This window comes from Styela clava, chromosome 13 (genome assembly GCF_964204865.1).
Source record: "Styela clava chromosome 13, kaStyClav1.hap1.2, whole genome shotgun sequence".
NCBI lineage: Eukaryota > Metazoa > Chordata > Ascidiacea > Stolidobranchia > Styelidae > Styela > Styela clava.
The window spans coordinates 3,149,153-3,172,327 of NC_135262.1; the positions used below are offsets into that span (position 1 = coordinate 3,149,153).

At 36.3% G+C, this 23,175-nt stretch overlaps 3 protein-coding genes, 1 long non-coding RNA gene, 1 other non-coding gene and 1 pseudogene across 6 annotated transcripts in view; 2 read left to right on the plus strand and 4 right to left on the minus strand.

The window, feature by feature from the left end:
- Positions 1-11,453, minus strand: part of LOC120333290 (ral GTPase-activating protein subunit beta-like) — a 34,047-nt gene extending 22,594 nt beyond the window's left edge. For both annotated transcript variants that reach the window (XM_039400685.2, XM_078119006.1), the window contains exons 1-10: positions 11,238-11,453; positions 10,063-10,133; positions 9,249-9,454; positions 6,927-7,093; positions 5,236-5,422; positions 4,179-4,310; positions 2,728-2,903; positions 1,298-1,410; positions 825-921; positions 87-239 (exon numbers count right to left, since the gene is read on the minus strand). In XM_039400685.2, coding sequence (XP_039256619.2) covers positions 87-239; positions 825-921; positions 1,298-1,410; positions 2,728-2,903; positions 4,179-4,310; positions 5,236-5,422; positions 6,927-7,093; positions 9,249-9,454; positions 10,063-10,133; positions 11,238-11,367 — 1,432 coding nt within the window. In that variant the 5' untranslated portion in view covers positions 11,368-11,453. The remainder of the gene's footprint in view (positions 1-86; positions 240-824; positions 922-1,297; positions 1,411-2,727; positions 2,904-4,178; positions 4,311-5,235; positions 5,423-6,926; positions 7,094-9,248; positions 9,455-10,062; positions 10,134-11,237) is intronic.
- Positions 8,765-8,863, plus strand: LOC120333490 (U6atac minor spliceosomal RNA). Its single transcript, XR_005568246.1, has one exon. It is a non-coding gene; the product is annotated as a U6atac minor spliceosomal RNA (small nuclear RNA).
- On the minus strand, positions 11,453-14,415 carry LOC120333310 (retinol dehydrogenase 11 pseudogene; annotated as a pseudogene).
- LOC144431186 (uncharacterized) lies at positions 14,223-17,772 on the plus strand. The gene is made up of 3 exons (XR_013479860.1): positions 14,223-14,338; positions 14,702-14,799; positions 17,418-17,772. It is a non-coding gene; the product is annotated as an uncharacterized LOC144431186 (long non-coding RNA).
- LOC120333306 (B9 domain-containing protein 1-like) lies at positions 15,917-20,159 on the minus strand. Its single transcript, XM_039400707.2, has 5 exons — positions 20,036-20,159; positions 19,018-19,198; positions 18,472-18,631; positions 17,783-17,882; positions 15,917-17,007 (listed from the first exon to the last, which is right to left on the minus strand). The coding sequence occupies exons 1-5, from the start codon at positions 20,102-20,104 to the stop codon at positions 16,885-16,887; spliced, it is 633 nt and encodes a 210-aa protein (XP_039256641.1). The 5' UTR covers positions 20,105-20,159; the 3' UTR covers positions 15,917-16,884.
- Positions 20,139-21,399, minus strand: LOC120333307 (NADH dehydrogenase [ubiquinone] 1 alpha subcomplex subunit 13-like). The gene has a single exon (XM_039400708.2). It carries the CDS (start codon positions 21,281-21,283, stop codon positions 20,795-20,797), a length of 489 nt encoding a protein of 162 aa, XP_039256642.2. The 5' UTR covers positions 21,284-21,399; the 3' UTR covers positions 20,139-20,794.
- Between the last annotated feature and the right edge of the window lie 1,776 nt (positions 21,400-23,175).

Here is a 23,175-nt window from a genome sequence, read left to right on the forward strand (position 1 = left end):
CTACAGTTTAATGTATTAACCACCGGCCATTGAAAAATATTGCATAAATATCTCTATTTTATTTTCTATAAAAACAAGCCATTTACCTCCTCTTTCTCTTGTATTTTGCAAGGATTCTAACTTGACTCCAGCAAGAGCGGCGTCAAATAACCATTGTCCATACAAGTTTAAGACGCTGTTCACGTGAGGTCGGTCTTTTGCTGGTCTCGGATGCATGTCTACGGATGAACTTGCTGCACCTAGAATTGTAAACGAATTCAATATTACCATTGTAATAAGGGCGTCACTATATGTTTTAGATAGCAAGGGATTTCTACTAGGACAGTGGTACTCAGGGATGACCATACCCGAATACTGGACTATTCCAAAAAAATATTTTTGAATCTGGAATTCCGAATACATCCTAAAATCCCCCGAAACGTAAATTTTATTCACATTTATAAAATCCAGGGACAGTGGAATTGAGCTTGAATAATATTATCATAATAAAGCAAATGTGAATAAAACAAATGACATTGTGGTATGATTGAAACTCGTGGTTCTCTTGATTCTGAGAATAGAAAATTAATAAACATTACAGTATTTATACTTGTGAATTGTGGTGTATTTTGGCAAGCACAGAAAAAGGAGCAACTAGGAGCCCAGTGAAATGTTCAAATCCTACGGTAAAATCAAAGTTAACAATGCATATACTTTTTGACAGGCTAAGATTTTACCGCAACTTCCATTGGGTCCATTCGCAACCCATTATGGGGTCGGGACCCCCAGTTTGTGAAGCTCTGTGCTATACTATGGTTATATATTGAAATAGAAGTGATATCTACCTGGACTTTGGCTGACATTTCCTGGGCTTGTGTTATATTTATGAGAGACATTGCTGGATGAAGATTTGCTTTGCAAAGATGAGGTTGACGGCCCTTGCTGTGAATTGAAAAGTCAAAATTAATTTTCTGGCAAATGAAAAAAAAAAAAAAATTATATTTATTTATAGCCTTTCAAACTTCACACAAATAAGTAAACAATAATAACCGATTAACACAACGGTAACAAGGGTGTGGCATGGCATACTGAAACATCCAGAGAAACTATAGAACATGGGACAGCAATGTGTGGGACACAAGCAGGGGTGGAATGCAAAATTAGTACTATTTGGTAGGGTATATTCAAGATTTTAGATAACTGAAATATTCAATTTAGTGTTGGATTTTAAATTTTTGCATTATTTCGTAATCACAGCCCTTTTTGAAAGTTTTGTGTGATCGTTTTTATGACTCTTGCAAAAAAACGGAAATATTACCTTTCTGCTTGCGCTTTTCCCAGCTTTTCTCATGATAGTTGGAGTTTCGGGATTTGAGATTTTTGTCAAAACATTTGGGTAAGTTATTTCACTTCTTTTTTGCCCAGAAATACCTGGTGGAGCAAAAAAATATTTGAAATGTCGAATTCTAAATTGAATCAAAAGAGGAATTTGCATTAATCGACATTCAATCACAGAGAATATAAAGAAAAGTAATGTTCAGATGGGATTAAATGGGGCTAACTTGCCACTTATCCACTCTTTATGAATTTGTGTTTGAGCATGTATATAATCTTTAGATGCTGTAGCAATAAAAAAGAGGTCTATTTATTCAAATAAACGGGGCTGCCGAAGTATGCGAACCAAGATGGCGGACATCGGAATGTAATATTCGTACTAGGTTAGGGTTAGGCCATAATTTTAGGTATAAATACTACGGGAGGCTCTTGGCTAGTCTTCGAACTGATAATAGAACTAAAATAGGGAAAATTGGAAAAAAATTATAGCCTAACCCTAACCTGTTACCCATGTTACGTTCCAAAGTCCGCCATCTTGGTTCCCATACTTCGGGAGCACCAAATAAACATTATTGTGAGATACCGTTGGCTGCTCATACAAGGCTTTGTACAGATCAAAAAGTAAGCATCATATAAAATAAAAAAGTGGTTAAATTTTTTCATCTTCGTTGCGCCTAAGATGTGTCATCTGCAATACCAACACACTTAGTATAACGCTCTAAGTGTGCATACCACACCCTTTAATAAACTTGACCATTCCCCCGTTTTATAGTATGTGTTATCATCACTCAATGGTATTGTACTTATAGTAATTATTATATTTACATGCAGTGTGTTTCACGTTGTGTTGTGTCTCTATTTATAGATGTTGTTTTGTTATACAAACTCCTTTGTACAAACAGTTTTGTATTCTCCACCCTTACCTCTGTTACCAAACCCACCCACCCTCCTTGCACAACTGTCTGTATAAAGGACCATATTATACATATTTGATTTACCTTATTATAATTTATATATATCAAAAGGGGTGTATGCCGCACATTCGCGATTTAGGCCAGTATGGTCTTGTGCATACATCCCGTCTTCAGTATTTATAATTACTAATTCTTTTATATTGCTTTTACGAGACGAATAAACATACATACATACAACTCCTAGGCCTGTGGTTTTCAAACAGTAAGGAGTAGAAACTCTTTTTGAGGGGGCGTGAGGCTAATTAAAATATCTGTTAGATTTGATCTTGCGTACCTCATTTTGGATATTTACATTTCAAAACTTTTCCTTCCTATTGCTTACGTTCCATCCATATATTTTCAACGTGTTTTTTGAATAAAACATACTGTCGCCTTACTATCTGTTATTTGTACCGTATTGTCAGCTAGTTAGTTATCGCATCACTCAAGAATAACTTACCGAGAAAAGCGTCAACATGGGTGGAGATTCCCCGTAAAGCTCTCAAGAATATGGTTGGCAGCATCGCAAGACTAGGATGCTGAGCGGGTTCCTGCAGATTGTCTCTCGTAAAAGCTGTTTCAAAGAATCCTTGGTATTTACTGATCAAGTTGGCATTGCTCAGGTCAACAGGGTTACTGTAAATAAAAGTATATAATGAGTGTCTAGTTCATTGCTTTTCGACCTTTTCTTGTGCGCCCACTTTCGTTGCACAAAAATTCTGAGACTCATCAACTTTTTCATGCAAGGGAAAATCTACAAACAAAAAATTTTCCATGACAATTGACACCGCTACTTTAATAATTAAAACAGAAATTAACACTTAGTAGAAAACACAGCATCATCATTCATTACTATTACAATAAAATTTAACTAATCTATCAACGAGAATATCGGTCAGAGACTGAAGACTTATCGATCGAAAGTAAGGGGATCCCCAAAACAGCGCTCTTACTCCATAGTGACACCTTGTGTCACATCACTAAATAATTAATAACTTGCTAATTATACAACAAAATTCGCCCAAAATCAATAGGCTTCTGGTCCGAGATATGATGAATGCACATGCGAAATCTGGAGCAGATTCAATCTCGCTTTCGTGAGATATCGCGTGCATCCAACAGACATACAGACAAATACCTATCAACATACTTACCGATCTTAAGATCGATAAGTAATAACTATAGTCATTTTTGATAGATTTATGTGCTACCTGGGAATGTGTCTGGGGCACAGCAGTTGGCCATGGCGCCTGGTTTAGAATCAGTATTCTGGTGGTATTTTTGAAAAGAATAGTGTTATTAATCATTAAGCCTACAAAACAATTAACTGATTAGCTATTTTCATACTTAATCTGGACTGGTGAATAGATGGAAGACTAAATTTTCCATGAAATGATTAAGCCATACACTCGTCCTTTTTGTGCCTTCTAGAAAAAATATGGGAAAAAAAATCCTTTTCTTTGTCACACCCTTCAATACAGGACTGACAAGACAGTAGAGAGACTTTTAGCCCTTAATACGTTTCGTCCTGCACACATTTTCGACCACAAGGCGTTTGATTTATGATCTTGTTTTACATTTCACATAAGAGTTGTTCATTAAAATTAATGATATATTGATACATGTAGGGCATTTACGCATAGTTAGGGTTGTACTGGAGCCGCAGGTTACCTGATATGTTGTCACTGTGTAGAATAAATCTACAAATAATTGTGTATTTGTAAATTATTAATTTTGTTGAATAACTCCCACGGCAACTCGAAGTCTAAGTCACAACTTAAACAAGCATTACGCAACCTAGTGATCAGAAAAGTCTGAAGAGTGAAATGTATGTAAACTGATCAAACATTCCCAGCGCTTCCAAACAACCAAGAAATTTGATGTTTTCCGTTATACAATAACAATACTTACTTAATCATATGCAGCATCCTGTACCAGGTCTGAGTCATAACCTCGTTTGATAAATCATTTGGAAGATATTTCAAGTCTTCATCCGGAATCTTCAGCTTCGGATAGGAAGGTCCGTGGGTGACTTCAACCACCCTAAAACAGAAAACATTCAAAATCAGAGAAAAGATTAAATCTCAGTAGATAAACTCAAATAAAGGGTTAGATTGGTATTGCAAAGTTCTGCTACGTATTTTTAACATACATGCTAATATAGCAAGTCCAATACTCTAACTGCTATACTACTGCGCCCACTCTTTCTAAACAAGTCTATTTTTCAGTGAAATACCAATACTGAAGTGGCAGCATAACCCATATGAGAAATTTCAACCAGATCGGCCCGGAACTTTAGAAGCTACGGCTAAACACACAGACAGACAACAAACAGACAGAATGAGAGTCACCTAGAGCTGGGATCCAATAACTTCGAATCTTAAATATACTTCATACCAGGTCTTCCCAAACTGGGAGTCACAACCCCACTGAGAGACACACAACGAATTTTAGGGGTTGCAAAAAGTACACCAATTTCACACAAAGTACCATATCTATTATACTTTTTTAGATGTTTTATTTGAACGAAATTATTAAAACTATTGCAAAACCTAAATCTCATGATTTGGAGAGAATACATCTAGGATTAGAAAAGTGGCTTGCTTGTAACACTATGCCGACAACAAGGGTCGCGGAAAATCTCAATGTATTGGAAGGTGTCCCAATCTTAAAAGCTTGGGAATTCTAATTTATACCAAGGAACACAAGAAGTCAGTGTATGTCAAATGGGTTTGAATGTGGAAATACAGGGAAGTCGCAGATAAAGAATGATTCCATTGGTTTATTTTGGTATTATATGATTTTCAGAAATTTGGGCCTTTCAGGTGATATTGTGAGTAATCAATAATATTTCATCGAAAGAAATTATTCTAAATAATTCATAAAATCGAATAAAGTTAATTTTAACTTAATTCAAATCTTTGTATCACGACCTTTAACCTCTGAAACAAAGATAACTAACACAAACCTTGCAGTTAATGCAGCGGTAATTTTACACCAATACTCCACGACAGGTGGATGATGCCTCCATCCAGCAAATAATAACCTAGCAGTCTTCCATAGTGGAGGGGAAGGGAATGACCTGGCACAAGATAGAAGCCACACTTGCATAAATGTTTGCATTAGAAGTTCACAAAGCTGTTCAGCTAGCCCATCTGTAGGAAAAAAATATATAATTTTTTGAAAGGCATTAGAGGATTGCTGGACTCCTCGCCGTCGTTGGGTGGTTCACGTAACCGCTGGTCGGTTACGGCTTCCTCCACCACCAAGTCCATGCTTCTGAAAACAAACAATATAACTAATCCCATACCCGACTTGGAATGGTAACCGGACGAGAGGCCGTGGTTCGCCATATGGATAAGCCGTCTTATCGGCTTTCCTCTCCCCCGGGATAAATATGTAAATCCTATCCTATCAATGCTGAGACAGAGGCGTAGCAGGGAATTTTCAAAAGTCCAAAATTTTTAATTGCCAACTTGGACCGTAACAGCTAGTGTGTCCGGTCAGAAAACATGATTTTTGAGTCTAGAAAACGTTTCAAGCTATGAAAAATTGCTATGTTTGATACAGAAAAATATGGGGTCCGAACTCAAAATGCTCCCCCTGGCTACGCTACTGCGCAATTTAAGTTTTATATCTTTCATTTAGAACAAGGATTTGTACAAGCGACCATCCCTACTTAATGGTAATTCACCACCACTACTCATGGTCATTGTGCCTACATGTTAACTAAACCTAATCCTAAGAAGCAAGAGAAAGCAGATAGGTGTCGCTGCCTGAAGACCTCTTGAGGTCCCTCGCGACTCCTGTCACACAATTTAAGTTAGTTTCTACTTGTATTTGTAATATTTTTTCATATATCGTACCATGTTTAAATTGTGTTGACGAATAAATGATGATTGATTGATTGATACAAAATCAGTGAAGCGTGAAATAACAATAATAAAATGAAGTGAACTGGCAGTGCTGCCAGCAATTAACAAAACAAAATAATACAATAGCAACAGATGTTTTAACGCTGAGGCAGGGGCGTAGCCAGGGAAAGGGGGGACTGAAATTTTTAATTTTTAACAGCTAGTGTGTCTGGCCAAAACACGTGGGTTTCCAAATCCAGAAACGTTTGACCCCCAAAACCTCACCCTCTGGATCACTACTTCCTTTTGGAAGAAATGAATTCTATACTGGTTCGGCACTCAATATGTTACTTTCTGGGCGAGGCATTCAGTGTGTAGTTTGAACTGAGGATCTTAATAATCCGCAATGCCAACATAGTTAGGTACCATGCCTTAAGTACCAGACTAGGGTTTCTAGAACTGTACCGTTGAGGGGCCCGAAACAGTTCTCTGAGGACAACAAGTAGTAGCTTTCTTTCAATACCATTCGAGGTGACTACATTAATTCAAGGTAAATCAACGGGGATTTGTTTAATAATTTTGACTGAATTGCATGTATTTCTACTTCCCATTTGTTGAGTTTTTTTACGACTGAAGATGATTCATAAAATAACCAATGGGAATACTGCAATCCTCAGCAGGCGCAAGCTGATACAAAATCAGTGAAGCGTGAAACGATAACAATAAAATAAACAGGCAGTGTTGCCAAAAATTAACAAAACAAAATAATACAATATCAATATTACTATTGCCCTACTAAACTTACTTGGTTGTGAAGGGGCAGCAAGAAGTTTGTCACAAACATTCAACATGAACATCAAAATTGTCTCCCAGGTCTCTCTGTCTAATAACATAGAATTCTGAACAACGTTTTGAATCGTTCGAAGCACATTCTGACATAAACTAACTTGGGTTGACACAGCTCCGTCGGTTCTGAAAAATAATATGGATATTTGATGAATATATATATACCGTATTCATTTTGGGAGAGAGAAAGCCTATAATCTTCATAATCATAATATTATTATGGCGAAAAACGACCTCTAGCCTATATTGGCTGTATATATCAGGTTTAGATAGAAACCGGTTTCAGATGCATGAGCTTTATCGAATGACATTTTTACGCACATCTTTCACTCAAAATAAGGCGCTGCTGTAGGCGCTGTGCTACTTTGTTCTGGATGAGTCATTTAAAAAATGACTCAGCTCTTACTCTGGTTGGACAGAGATTTTCCTCTTGGAAAAAAATTTGATTCTAATTTTAAAAACAAAATTTCATTAACAAAGCCTTGACGAATGAATGAAAGCCGTCAGTCGTTTTGGACATTCCCAATTTACATCTGGTGTTGGGGTGCTCCCGAAGTATGCGAACCAAGATGGCGGACATCGGAACGTAACATGGATAACAGGTTAGGGTTAGGCGATAATTTTTTTCCAATTTTCCTTATTTTAGTACTATTATCAGTTCGAGGACTAGCCAAGAGCCTCCCGTAGTATTTATACCTAAAATCATGGCCTAACCCTAACCTGGTACACATATTGCATTCCGATGTCCGCCATCTTGGTTCGCATACTTCGGGAGCCCCGGTGTTGGTTTGTTTGCTCCACCAAGTAATAATCTATGATTTGATCAACTAGACCAGTGGTTCCCTAAGTTGATTGACTGGAAGCCAAAATTAGAAGCGGAAGGATATTCACGGGCCAATACTATTATTAATTAAGATATTGGTATAATTGTAATGAATATACCCAGGCTTGAACTGTTATAACAATGTAACAATTGGCAGTATCTGAAACGCAAAGAGAAAAAATCACAAAGTGTTAAAACTATTTCCCTCAAGTTCGGCAGGCAGGCCATATTAAATCGTTACACGATATGAGAACCACTGAGCTAGTCCGAGACAGCTCAATGAATAAAAAGCTAGACAACAGATCTAAAACATCTATTAGTTCCAAAGAAAAGCCTTTTTTTTTCACCACGGCAAGAATTTAGCAAAACGATTCATCTACTCCATGTCAAATAAATGAATAATTCATCACAATTCCTAGATCAATAATATTACCAGTACAAACACACAAATGAGATATGAAGTAATTGCTGATTCAATTTATTATTCAATAACTAAGCATACAATATGGTTCCACTTCCATGTAATTCTTTCTACAATGCATATCTTTATTATCGTAAGCAATGGCCAAAATCTTATTTGCAACTTTGAATTATTTAAAAAAAAATCTAAAATTACATTTTCGGATATAGTTAATTGAGTACTTTCAAATTTCGTTCAATTGTTCAACAAAAACATAGAAGATAATGTGTAGCCTATTTAGCGCACTAACGCTTAGCACAATGTGCCTCCCCCAACTCATATAAATCCTATACTAAGTAATATGATACAAATTCTGATAATAGTACTTTAAATAAGTTCAATATTGTTTATAGCCGTTCTAAACTAAATTTGAGTTGAACTTATTGATATTAAACAATTTAGTGGCACACATAGTGCCATGGGAAAGAAAAAATCTCGATTTCAATTTTAACCACAAATGGTAGCATAACTCAAATGAGTGTCTATATATGCAAGTCAAGCATAGGTGGATATTGTGTATTTGAAAAGGAGAGCAGGTTAGCACTCCCCTTGATAAGGACGGAATTCACATATACGGGTGAGGCACTGCCGAAAGGCATCCACCCATGTTTGCAAAATATAAAACAGGATTAGGGATGTGTCATCAAACCAGAATAGAAAACTACGGGCTGTTTGTTGACAAAATTAAAATTGTTCATTTTTTCATACTATGTTTTCATCATTGTATTCCTAGAATAATTAAAACAGCATTAGAAATTCACAATATATATATTTCTTTCAAATCTCCTAGGCTCGGTGCATCGTACCAAGCGTTAGCACTACATCCGACTTCGCACCCCTGATCACTCTGCATGGGTTCGCAGGTTTAAATCCTGTGGAAGAGGATTGCTGGACTATCACCACCACCGCAGGGTGGTTGATTCACGTTGCCATGATTAAATTGCCAAATTGGCTTTTCTTTCTCCTGGGATAAATATATAAAATATAAATCCTCTTACCTTGGAATAAACAGATTCTGCAAATGGTAAATCATCTGCCGAACATATGATAATGGATTTTTCAAAATTGGTTCAGGAACAGTGGCTTTCGGAACTGTAAGCACAGTTAACCAATCAAGATACACGTTCACACTTTCTCTCAGAGTGTCAAGTTCCATCAAAGTGAGACTCAAACCGAAGCACACAACTTCCATCGTCCATTTAACCTGAAGAAACAAAGTTAGAAGTTTAATATTGGTTTGTTTTCATATGCTTTTTGCTTCGAGCAAGGCAAGCAACTAGTATGGTTTGGGGCTGTATTTTTCCCTTCATTTCACGCAGTAGTTCCTAAAGCTGCTTGACCGTGGGCGAATAATAAAAGCCGAAGGATATTCGCGAAGGAGAAAGAATAGTGCCCGCATGGGGCTGATACCGACATCAGTACATATAATTAAGATACTGGTATAATTGAATAGTTACGAGATCGAAAAAAGGTAAAAGCATTTAACACTTTATAAAGCGTTAAACCATTTTACTTGATTAAGTTCGGCGGGCCAAATTAAATCTAAGACCAGCGGGCCAAAGATTGGAAAACACTGCTATACTGGCTCTACTATTCAATTTCTGATCTATTTCGTTTGATTCTGTTTATCTTAAGTAAGGTTACCGGTACCTTACGTTCGAGCTCATTTTAACATGTAAAAACTATTATAACACAACTGAATGCACAGTCTATAATGGACATTTCACACAATATATAAGAACCATCTTTGCTGCCCCATTGACAATATATCACTCAGAATAGTGCTATAGTGATAATACCAACATTACATACCTCAGAATCTTGCCTGAACCTGGGTATATTCCCAATATCAGGAGTTCGACTTCCATTGCTAGAACCTCCACCTGTTGCAATAAACAAAAACATAAAAATTTAACTCAATACAGTGAAGCATTCAAGTAAGGTTAGATCTATATATTCATTACTAGATGAGCCAACCGAGCATATCGAAAGGGTTGGCAGTATGCCTCATCATTACTACTCCACAATCATGAGCTAACTACCGTAACACCATAGGATTTACATATTTATCCCGGTGGAGGGGAAAGCCGATAAGACGGCTTATCCATATGGCAAACCACGGCCTCTCGTCCGGTTACCATTCTAAGTCGGGTATGGGATAAGTTATATTGTTTGTTTTCGGAAGCATGGACTTGGTGGTGGAGGAAGCCGTAACCGACCAGCGGTTACATGAACCACCCAACGATGGCGAGGAGTCCAGCAATCCTCTCGCACATAACCATCCCTGCATGGGATTCGAACCTGCGAACCCACGCAAAGTAATTAGAGGTGCGGTGGCGAGCGTATTCCTAACTCTTAGCCCGTTGAGCCACACCGCTGCGCTGTACACAACATGTGTTGTTAAATAGATGAGAGGCTATGGTTCGCCTGTCAACTATTCTCCCCCGGGACAAATATGGAAGTATTACAGTACAGCACACTATCCAAATTTCAAGAATTTCCCTCCATTTGGCTCAATAAAACAAACACTCTATGTGTCTCACAAACGAGGGGCGTCTGGGACCATGTCAGATGCTTCATATCGTGCCATGCTTGTCTCAATAAAAATCTAAATGAATCGTGGGCCGTCACATGACCAAAATTGCCGTTTTTTGCTAAAAACTCTCGAATGCTACGGTAAAATTTTTTTTCCCCTACGGTAAATCGGATTATTTTTTCCCAAGGAATTCAATGATGACGTTATTAAAGTGTGCTTTTTTGTAGTATTTCGCGCAACTTCATTATACTGTATTATTACCGATATTGAGGGACAACAATGTCCAGATGTCTCCCAAAGAAGGGGTGTCTGATCATCTGTAAAATGGGTTTCTCTGAAACGGGACAATGTCACCCGATTTGTATAGTGTGCCGTACAGTATTAACATATCCTAAGAAATACCATGCTTGAATTAATTAAACATGACAACAATCAGAAATACAACACTTACCACCTAACAAACTGGTTACAACAGACTTTGCTACATCTCTTCCAACACTCGGCAAATAATGATGAAGCACACTGGTACATTTTTCAAGATCTTGGACTTCAGTTTTAACCGACGTCCACTCCGAATACATTTTATAATAATAAGGTATATCCACTTGATGTCACCATAGAGTATATAATTATTTTATGTTCTAATTATACATTATCTCAATGATCTTCTAAATTGAAAATATTAGCAGCGGATGAAATCATAGGCGCACAAAGTATTCAAGAATTCAGTTTAAAACAGTGCGGATATTACTCAATTACATTGAATTAAGACAGTGGTTTCCAAAGTTGATTGACCGTGGGCCCAAATTAGAACTGAAAAAATATTCCCGAGATAGGAGAGGGTAACGCCCGCAAGGTTTGAATTGTTCAGATATACAGTGATTGAGCCCATGAACTACAGTGATAATCGCTGTATATTACAGGGTGAAAAGAGAATCCAAAATTTTTCCCAAGAATCCCAAGAAAAAGAGAATCCAAAATTTTTTGAAGTATTTCTACAAAAACGAAGAAAATTTACTCAAGACTTGATCTACTGTTCATTTATTATTGTGCCCCAAAGTTTAAGTACCATAATCTAGGTCGCTTTGCACAAAAGTTATCATATATCCTCACATATAAGCCGAATCCAAAATTCAAACCAAGGGTTGATCGGCTTATACGCGCACAACTCTGAGTGCATTGAACGTTCAATTATACGTGCATAACTCTGATCACACTCAAACAGAATGACATGTTGCTAACTTAATTCCACCAGCTACAACTCGAACTATACAAGTTCTTACGATGAGAGCATACGATTTGTAGTGTCGGCTTATATGTGGATTTTTACAAAATTCACCGTTTTAGGGTCGTTTTTTGGGAGTCGGCCTATATGTGAGGATATACAGTATTTTTTCTTAAGAATATTGTTATATATGACCTGGGTGCTCTTTATATTGAAAATTGGATTTGGAAGGATATTTTGTTCATGAAACAACTTACTTTGGAATATGAAACACAATTTTAAACATATTCAGTGGTTATGCACATCAATTTTTTTAAGTACTATTCATTTATCACTCGAACAACTGTTTGTGTACGATTGTACTCAAAAGTTACAGTAATCTTTGGACGCTTTGCAGAAAAGTTATGTTTTCTATAAAATACTTTACAAATGGAATTTGTATTGGATTTGAGAAGATAATTGGATCACAAAAAGTAAACATCTTACTACTTTAGAATATGAAACACAATTTAGAAACATATGCAGTGGTTATGTTAAAAATTACTAAAAAAATTTTTGGTAAAATAGTTGATATACTTTCATACTAATAATCTATTACAATGAATCAATAATATGAAGATTTGATAAAACAAATGGTCACTCAAAAATGTTAGCTACCGTCACAAAAATGCATATATAATACAAAATCATAGATTACACTTGATAAGCTTTCAAATCAAGCAATATAACATAGTATGCTGTCTGGGTTTGATTATAAAAATAAAATTGTATATCGTAAATGAATATCAATAACATTACAATAATCAGCACAAACAATACAGTCTGAGTATACAAACATTGAAAGAAGCTGCCTCAAAATTGCAAAGATAAGATAAGAGCAAATCTGTTTGCACAATTACGAAAGGTAAATCACTCTTAAACTGCTTATTATGTTTATGTTTGATACAAGTATAACAGACTCACCGGGTCATTTACATATATCAATTCTCTACCTAGACAGTAGATTAGAAATGTATTACGTCAATCAATTGCATTATTATTCCAAGTGGCACATCTCCATAGATTTCTGCCACAATACGGAAGAGATTTTTTCATCAGTAGCTACAGGATATAATTTTCGCTGCCTCATTTCGGTAAAGTAGTTTCCCGAAGACTCCTCGAGTCCATCCTCTAAGCAGCAATAAAGCGGGGTCTGGCATCCGTAGAAAGAAGAACGGCAGAAAAGCACGAAAAACATTTTTCTAAATAACCAACTAAAGAATCTTCCTTTATTAACTTGATCAGCTCCAATGTGGGTTTGAATAGCTCCTGGGTGGACTGCGTATACAGTAATATTATTGCAAGTGCCACCTTCTTGACGTAATCTTTTGTCCAGTTCTTTTGTGAAATACACATTCATCAATTTTGTGTTAGCATATTGCTTAAAGATTTGAAGCCCAGTTGAGTTCCGATTGATATCTGGATTCAGGTTGTCAAAATTTATCTTCCCAAATTTGTACCCTTCTGATGCTACATTCACGATCCTAATAGGAGATTTTTTAGCAGTTTTCCGCAAAATAGGCATCAATAATTGAGTCAACAGAAACGGTCCTAAATAATTTGTACCAAACATCAAATCAAGCCCATCTTTAGTTTTTCCTTCTAGAATAATTCCTGCATTATTCACCAAAATATGCAAATTACTTTCAGATTTCAAAAACTCCTCAGCAAACTCTCTGATACTTTCAAAATCTGCCAAATCAAGTTTCATAGAATGCACTTGATCATTTCCAGTTTTTTGCCGTATTTCTTTCACTGCTTCACAACCTCTGTCATTATTTCGGCAACAAATAATAACTCTTGCGTTACATTTCGCAAGGCCGATAGCGATGCCTTTTCCGATCCCACGGTTACCACCGGTCACAAGCACTGTTTTTCCCGTTAGGTCTTTCTTGCTATTGCACACGGGCCCGCGTTTAAAAAATCGCACCCATACAATAATAGTCAGAATAACTCCACCGCCTATGATATTTGGCAGTGTTAATAATTCTCTTTCGCCTGACGGAAACCAGGAATCCCCATTAAAAAACATAACGCCTTTCTATCAGTGTAGAGTCAACCCTCGCGCAGTCGACATTAGTCACTGCCAAATACCACTAACATCGATAAAATTGTGTAAATAAAAGGCTGGATGGTCACATTCGTCATGGTGCGTCTGTGGGCGAAACGGTGCCGCATTCCGACTTCCAAATCCAAACCGAGTTACACAGAAAATTTTTGGGCGTCCATGAGCGTTTTTGGGCATAAAAGGACTTCAAAATAGCAGAATGAAACTATTCGCCGTTATGGTCAGTATACTCAAGCAATTTATGCTTATTTATCATTATGCTTTGAATTTTGTTATATAAATTAGGTAATCACTGACCTTTGTATGATAAAGAAATGATTATAATTTTTATTTATTTATTTGTTAACTACTAGAATGTAATTTATCATGTTCTTCTTACTTTATACCTTCTGTATGGTTGTGTGTGAGCGTGTGTGAAATATTTCAATTTTTTTTGGTGAGTGAACACGTACCACTTCTTCTTGGCAAAACCTTCTATCATACATTCTGTACGTTTTAAACTAAGTAAGGTTTTGTTTGCTCTCCTGATTTCATAATCAGTTTTTATTTTTACCAATCATTTTATTGCCTTACCATTTTTTAGGCTTTCGCCCTGAACATGACCCTGGAAATGCAGGTACTGATGCAAGGAGCTACTGTTTTTGGAACGACCAAATCCTTTTGTCTCGGTCATGCGTCTGGGTAAGACGGTGAACCTGTTTGAACCCCAGTAATCTACCCTGTGGCGCCAACTTAATTGGCGATCTCACCGTCTCTTTTTAGCTACCACATTTACTTAACGATATCGAACAAACCAACCGTAAGACGAAGCGGACCTCCTGAAGTATGCGCACCAAGATAGCGCACAACCTGAACTCAGGTTGTGTACCAGTTTAGGGTTCTGGTTATGCGACATCTTGGTGCGCATACCTCAAGACCAACGACGAAGCAGAGTATGTACAGGCCAAATAACATGTTACCTATTCTCAAAGTTAATCACTCAACAGTTGTTTCGCATGCAGTTGGTGGCATCATTCAACACAGGTTAAACCTAATTTTAGGTTGTTTATTTCCAGATTATTCGCTTTTCCACACTTTGCTATTAGGGTAGGATTCAAATAGTTATCCCGGAAGAGATGAAAGTAGACAACACGGCTTAATCATAGGGCGAATCATGGCCTTTCGTCCAGTTTTCAGTCCATGTCCGGTATGGGATTAGTTATTTGTTTTCAGATGCATGGATGGAGTATATGTAGGCTTACCATACATCCCGCTTTAGGCGGGACAGTCCCGATTTTAGCGTCTTGTCCCGTCGTCCCGACAAGTCAGCCAAAAGTCCCGCTTTGGCGTTCAGCTATCCAGTATGATACACGAACATGTTCTCGTTACTGTTGTTTCTGTGTAGGGCAGCGCTAGCCTACTTACTGAAGGTGAAAATGTGAAGTTACAAAATCACAGCTACGGGGGTCGTTGTCTCTGGGGGCTTCCCGCTTTGAAGTCACAAAAATATGGTAACCCTAGATTTTTTAGCCAATAATCAACTGCTCATTTCTGCACGTAGCAGATTTCAGAATCAAGAAAACACAAAATGCATACAAGAATAATATATCTATTAGGTATATAAATAGTAAAAAATCATCTACATTATATGAAAAGGTTGAAACAATAAAAGTACCACCAAAGTGCCAGGAAACCAAATAACACTAAAAGAAAATCACCAAAGCTTAGTGAAGTCATCAATTGAGAAGCAAGTATTTATTTAATAATAAGGTAGATGGCACCACTTTTGACGTGGGAAGTGTGCAGAGATCTAGTTAACGAAACCTGAAATAATCCATTCTTTGCCTGAAATATTCAAGGTAAATAGCACCATATTTTTCTTTTTTCAATTCAAGAGCCTTGATGCCAACTATCACAAATGTATTTCTGTAACAATCCGTCTAACCTTGTTACGAAAATCTTGAATTGAATAGAATTGTCATTTGCATACGGAACCACCTGCCCAAAGGCATAGAGTGAGAAAACGTAGTTACCGTAGTTTCACGTAACCCTAATTGTTAGATACTTTTGCTCGTTGAAAATGCACCATGAACCACGCGGGGAAAAAGAGTCATTTTGTAACCTAAACTCTTCTGAAATTTGAGTTAGAATGACTTTAAATTTATGAGTTCTTAGTTCGAAATAGATTCTGCACACCAAACAATTTATTAGAAATAGAGTCCGAAAAGTACTCTCAAATTAAAAAAAAATGATTTAAATTTGGCTGCACTGAACATAGTGCCTGTGCAACAATGCAAACCATTGGATATTTGTATATGGTTTTCTACAATAATATCCTGATATTAATTATTAGATATTAAATTATTTTTCAAATAAAGTATATAAAGAGTTTATAAAATACAGGGTGTTCATAAAGTCCCTTTACAATTTCAATTTTGTTTAAGTCAGTTCTCAATATATCTTAACCAGATTTGTCGTTTTTTAAACAGTAATGTTTAGGTATTTTTACTTCATTTAACACATCTGTGAAGGCAAAAACAATCCATATCCATATGGTATGGATAAATTCCCTTTGCATTTTCAAATATTTTCTAGACTTTATGGCACCCTATATTATTCAGCAAAGTTTCATTTGAAGATTTGAGTATGTGAAGATTTATTTATGAAACAATGTTCAAAAAATTTCCACTAGACATAATTATATTTAATTCTGTCAAATATAAAACATTCCTGAACTAGCAGCCACAGTGGTTATAAGCAGCAATCAAAGTATCTTATTTTGGAATGTCACGATAGCATTGTGGCAACAGCACCAGGCTGAGATTGCGTGGCATCGAATCCGAGTGGTTCACCAGGCGTGACATCATAACCCATCTTTTTCATATCTCTTGTTACAACATTAAAAGTAACCTGAAAAATTTGAAAACTATGAAGTGGGTACTCCCGTAGTGTTTGTAGCAGGTTAGGGTTGGGCCATAACTTCATTCAGATTTTGGTACACACACTTCTGGAGAGCCATAAACATGTGAAACGCTATAAAGTGTGTTACAGATAGCCAAATTTCTTAAAGTAAATTTCTATGTGCTGAAAAGGACACAGGAGTGAAGAAAGACAATATGGCGGCTCAATCATATGGCAAACCACGGCCTGAGTCCATCCGGTTATCAGTCCAAGTTGGGTATGGAATTAGTCAGCCAGTTACTCATTTTCATGTGCATGGACTTGACGATGCTTTCATGAATGCATCAGGATTATTAACAAGAATAGCATAATCTCTTTCTCAGATAGCAAGTATATTTTTTTTTTTTGACATCATATAGGACAGCAATCCTCACATACATGGACACAAGGCCGCACATTGGTACGGGTATGGTAATCCTGAGGCTGAGAGTATCAGAGGACAAGCTATGCAGAGACAGTCGAGTGATACGAAATAAATAGTGTACCCGTCAAATTAAAATAACACGGCAAACATTTTGGGTAACATATAGCATGCTTTATGACACATAAATTTGACGAAAAATACAGGCAATAGCTTCCTAAAGACTCTCTCATCTTTGAGCACTGAAAATTTGAAATTGGTTGGCCCATTGGTTGTGAAGAATTGAGCTTTTTCTCCAACAACAACCTCCGCAGTGTGTAAAATAACAACTTTATACATGTGCAACAACTATAGTTGACTGACCTTTATATGACCTTGTGTTCGAACTCTTGTGACATCACGACCTTCACCTTGCGCTACGACCTTGGGATCTACGAATTCAGGACGTCGGCCAAGGAACCAACTGATGGAAGAAAAGGCATGATTTAAAAACAAGATAACAATTCAAAACAAAATTTCTCGTTGAAGAATAGGAATTCGTTAACTCTTCTGTCTCGCACAAAGTATAATTTATGATATAAAAAGCAAACTGTAGAAATATACTGTAAATAAAACCAAAAGGTTTCGTGTTTTTACTAGTGCAGAATTAAATTAATATTTGAAACTGTGGCCCTTTTTAATCAATACCAGCCAAATAAATAAAATATTAGTCCTGAGATATTATGTTTTGCAGCATTGATTCAAAAGCGTAATATTAACGTAAGGCAATCAGTAAATCAAGAGTCCGGCAGCGCCCAACAGAAATGTATTCCTGTAGGGCTGTAAACTGCTAATATGAAAAAGGGAAATACATTTGAGACTTGAGTATGCAGCAGGACTCTTAAATTACATAGTAAGGTCATTTTTATTACTGCTACAGCATCCTTGCATCATACGATACAAATCCACAAATGACAGGGAGTCTTGTTTAACCCCGACTCATAATCGCAACAGAGTGAAGTCAGAAATCTGACGAATGTTGGTCACATTTGTGTCATAAGATGAAAACAAACCTTGTAAATTTTTGTAACTTTGATGACGATTCGGGCACGAACATCGGTATAATCCTTGAGTGTTTTCCAGGTGCTATGGGCACATGTGTGGCTCCATATCCTCTGACGACATCCTGACCAAATGCATCTGGACCATAACAGCTAACGACTAATTGAGGCCCTGTTAGATGATAGAATGAAGAAGATGGAATTCATGTGATTGCCTAGCTGTTGGTGTGTTAAACTGCATTGAAATCGCAGATTACATGTTAAGACTTCAAATCTCATTCCCATCCTTGGGTAGGTAATGTTGAATCGTAACTAATCCTTATAATAGTAGCTCCCGCATATTCTAAGACAGAGGCGTAGCAAGGGGGAAGGGTCTGAGGGTGGGACTGTTTAGAGCGCAGGGCATGAATAAACATTGTACGCATTACAAAACTAGATTCTCCAGGTTATGCTTACATTATGGTCTGTGGTACATCGGCAAAAATATTTAATTCAAACTTTATTGATTCTAACAGGTCAACTTAACATGCAATAAAATTGATTTACATGCAAACTTACATCCAAACGGATTTGTACTTTTATATGTGATATCCAGAGGGAAATTCCACACAAATAGTTGTCTCTCGTCTCGACTTTTTCTTGTGATTTGTGAGATGCCTTCTTCTAATCCAGCAGTCACTGCCCAGTCTTGACCATGAATGAATGAAAACTTGCAATATAACTCTTCAAAATCTGGAAACTGATAAAACACAGGAGTGATTGCGATTATTCAAAAGCAGGGGGTACACAAAACAGTGAGGCGCATGCTGACATGGGCAAATCCGGCCCCGCCTGATTCTGCAACAGACAAACTAAAACCAAATTTAGATGTTTAAGCTAAAAAAACTAACTCAAGGAATTCTTGAGATTGCGATGCCGATGAATTCAGTTTTGAAATAATTCTGTAAATATTGTTCGTAAACTGGGCCGCCGGCCGGCAGTCTAGGTGGGCAAATATTTTGACCACTTGTTCAAAAACCTTGCCCCATGTGCTATGGGTTTCGCAACCCTTCTCTATAGCATATAATATACACAAAAATCTTGTCACATTTTGACAGTAGAATTTCAACACAATAGTCATAAAACCTTCAGTTTGTGAGATAATATGTTTGGCAGTGTAGGAACTGTGCCCCATCTTTGTTTTAATTGCGAATCTGAAGTATAATAAACTGTGTATGTTGGGCTAAATCAGAAATTTTCGATTATTCAAAAATTATTGAAGTGACAGCAGGACATCTGAGGCATTTGGAGAACTGGTTACCTTAATACCGAATGAAAAATGAATATTCAAAAACTGCCTAATTTAAAAAAAAAAATTATTTAGTCTCGAAAGATTTTTTTTGTTTAAGCAAAAATTTTTTTGAATCTAATATCACAAAAAATTTGGCATTAATCATAACTTGATGTACTGAATTATTAATGTATGAATTCCAAAATAGATACTTATTGTTAGTTTATTTAAAAGTTTCAATCCATGAACGAGCATAAAAAGAAACGATAAAAGAATGATATAAATAAAAAAGTGAATGCAACTTACAACAGCACTTTCAATTTGTCCTGTTGACATCAACATAAAGACAGCTGGGTTTGGATTCAATCCGGCCATTTCACCAACGATATATTTCTAATTATTAATAATATCTAAATATTTTTGAAACAAGTAAACACATTCAGAATAAACAGAAAATGTCATTTAGAATGATAAGTGTTTAATAACAGTATCATATTCAAAATAAACAAAATTTGAGAGCAAACTTTGGATTGGTGAATCATATAAAGCATAATATAACTTTAATAACATCACTAACAAATCTACTCTCTTTCCATAATAGCTAGAGCCATAGACTTTAGCCATAATAGCTCTAGGATTTATAAAAGGGTTTATCAAGCTGTAGTAACGATCTCATGGTAATGTGAAACATATAATTATTCGATCTGGTGAGTTTTAGAATCGGGACATTTTTGCCAGTTCCTGAATCAATGATTGGAACAATGTATTCAACAGGAAGGTAGTATCAATTCAGCTATTTTACAATTTAACAATTATTGGGTTTAATTGCTAAACTTGACGAGGTACATGATAAAGTATTACACACTTATATGTTCATTGCTATATATTTTATAAATTACTATTTCAAAATGAGCTGCTGAAAAACTAATTTATTTGTTAGGAATCCAATTTAGAACAACTAGACTAATGATAAAATTCGAACAAGTACCAAAGCATTTGAATATGGATCCAATTATAAAAACTAACACTCAAATAACAAATTCTGAAATCAAATAAATGGAGAGTCTAAGGTCCTGGAACATCTTTTCGGAAATATTGGTGATACCACAGATCTATGGCACGAGTCCATGAATAGATCACTTCTGGGTATTGGTGATACGGTGCTCGCCATCTTTGCGACTCCCATTCGTGTTGTCCTACCACATGATCAGGGTCTGATCCAGTTCCGATGATGTTGAGTGCTTCGGCTTCCATTATTTCTTTATATTCTCTGAGGTGATTACGATCTTTTTCGGCTTCCAAAAGCGGGAGATATGTCATTTCAATTAGTCGTGTTTCCCGTTTTTCAAATTCGTCCAATTTCATGTTTTTTCTTATGATATGGAAGCCGTAACCAAATGTAAAAATAGCAAACCCAAATATTCCATAACTGCTGGGTCCACGCACGGGAAGATTTCTTAGATATGGAATCCTTCCATAGCCCCCGGGCGGGGGCATGTCCTGTTTATACCTAATCTTGCTCCATGCCTTTGATCCTTCCCCAGAGCCAGCCATTTTTTTCTGAAATGGCCAACCAGTGACGCCAATTCAGTGGCGACTGGAAAATAAACCTTTTGAACAGACCTCGACCTCAAAATTGTCCTACGAAAATAACTCTAATGAAGTGTTTTGGCGACAACTAGTGTTGAGAACAATGGCTACTAGTCGTCGGTCACTATGGACCTTTCCCCGAGCATCGACTTCCTTGTTTACTTCGTGACATTTGCCAATCAGCTAGATGCAAAAAGTGACGTAACAATGCCCCCTTTTCGCATCCGCTCAGACACTTTTCCCACTCAGACAGATTTTCAAGCGTGATTGTAAACATTACCTCGTTTTCGCGTTTTTGAACTCTATTCGTTAGTTTTCAGTTGTGTTTTGGGAACTTAAATAAAAATCAGATAATTCAATGATCACTCTGTCTTTCTAGGAGTTTTAATTCAATTGCAGTAATAAAAATTAGTGTAGAAATAGCTGTGATAGACTAGCCTGAAATTCTTTACCGGTACTTTTAGAAAACAGATTGCTGTATGCGATGAATCATAATGATGGTTTGAAACACATACCCCATTTTACAGACGCCAACTCGCAAAAGCACTCTTAAAATAGCCTTAACAATTTTGCAATGGTAAAGTATAGGAAGAATTTTCCGAGGGTCAAAGGTCGGGGGAAGGTCCATTTCTTTTTGCAAACAAATAAAATTTAAAAACATTTAACACAAAATTTTATATTATTTACAATTACTAGCACTACCAGCTAGAATGTGTGAGTGTTCGAGATTTTTTTAAATTCTTGAATTATAGAAAGTGGGAGTGGGACAATTGATTACAGTGGGCGCAATACTACCGTATAAATATCGTTGCTATTTTCAAATCACGCCAACTCGTCGGCGTCCGTTAGTCTGGCGTCAAATCTATAACAGCGACGCAACATAACGTCGTCTTCGAAGTGAGCGACGTCAGTGTGACGTCAACGTTCAACGTGTGCGTCAGATGCTATTATTTTAATAAATAAAAAAATTTTTTATTTTTTTTTTTTTTTTTATTGCATTTCATAAAATAAAACAATATTGCAATATAATTGCAATAAACAGTATCAATCAATAAATAATACATCACAGTAATACATAACAATATCATGGCAAATCATTTAGATTTTGATAAATTATTGCAGTAAACAATATTAATAAATAAATTTTCATTTTATCTATAATTAAACAGGAGGGCTATGCTCAAATATATGGACACGTGGGGCCACGTAATTTTGATGACGTCATAGCGAAAAAAAGTAATAGCCTTCTGGAGAGAAGTTTTATCTTTTTAAAAACGAAAAACAAAAAGAAGAGGATTGCCTGCATAAAATGCAAAACGATCGATATGTCCACTACGTGTTCAATAACAATGTCATCCCAGATGACCCTATACATATACATAAATTATAACTTAATACAATAGTTAGAATAATATAATAACAATCATCTGTTTACAATAATAACATTACTGCAATCTTTAAATAAATTCCATTTTTTTCTATGTATGTGAAGTTTGCCATTTTTAAATGCTGAATATTTTTCACTATCACGGATATCACATAGAAATTTGAAAAACACATCAAAAATCGGTTTGTGCTTCTGAATTCGGCATCTATATATATAAAAAATATTTGGATTCAAATTTTTTATCGAGTCTCCTGCGACATCTTGCGATCAATCTAATTTTCCATATACATTGTTATCGCCCTCTATCGAATGACGGTAGTTTGAGGAAATTAGCATCAGTAGAAGTCACGATTTGAGCCGCTCGAAAACGGAGTGTCAATTTTATCGTAAAACGTGATTTTTTAATCAGAAAATAAATTAAATTGCGCGATTGAATATGATAACAGATTTAGATATATAAGGACTCACT

Coding starts and splice junctions, on each gene's coding strand:
- LOC120333307 (XM_039400708.2), bottom strand. CDS start 21,283: ATGGCTGGCTCTGGGGAAGGATCAAAGGCATGGAGCAAGATTAGGTAT.
- LOC120333306 (XM_039400707.2), bottom strand. CDS start 20,104: ATGGCCGGATTGAATCCAAACCCAGCTGTCTTTATGTTGATGTCAACA. Junction 18,632..19,017: donor AAGTACAAATCCGTTTGGAT/GTAAGTTTGCAT, acceptor ATCATCTAACAG/GGCCTCAATTAGTCGTTAGC. Junction 17,883..18,471: donor AAGTTACAAAAATTTACAAG/GTTTGTTTTCAT, acceptor TTCTTCCATCAG/TTGGTTCCTTGGCCGACGTC.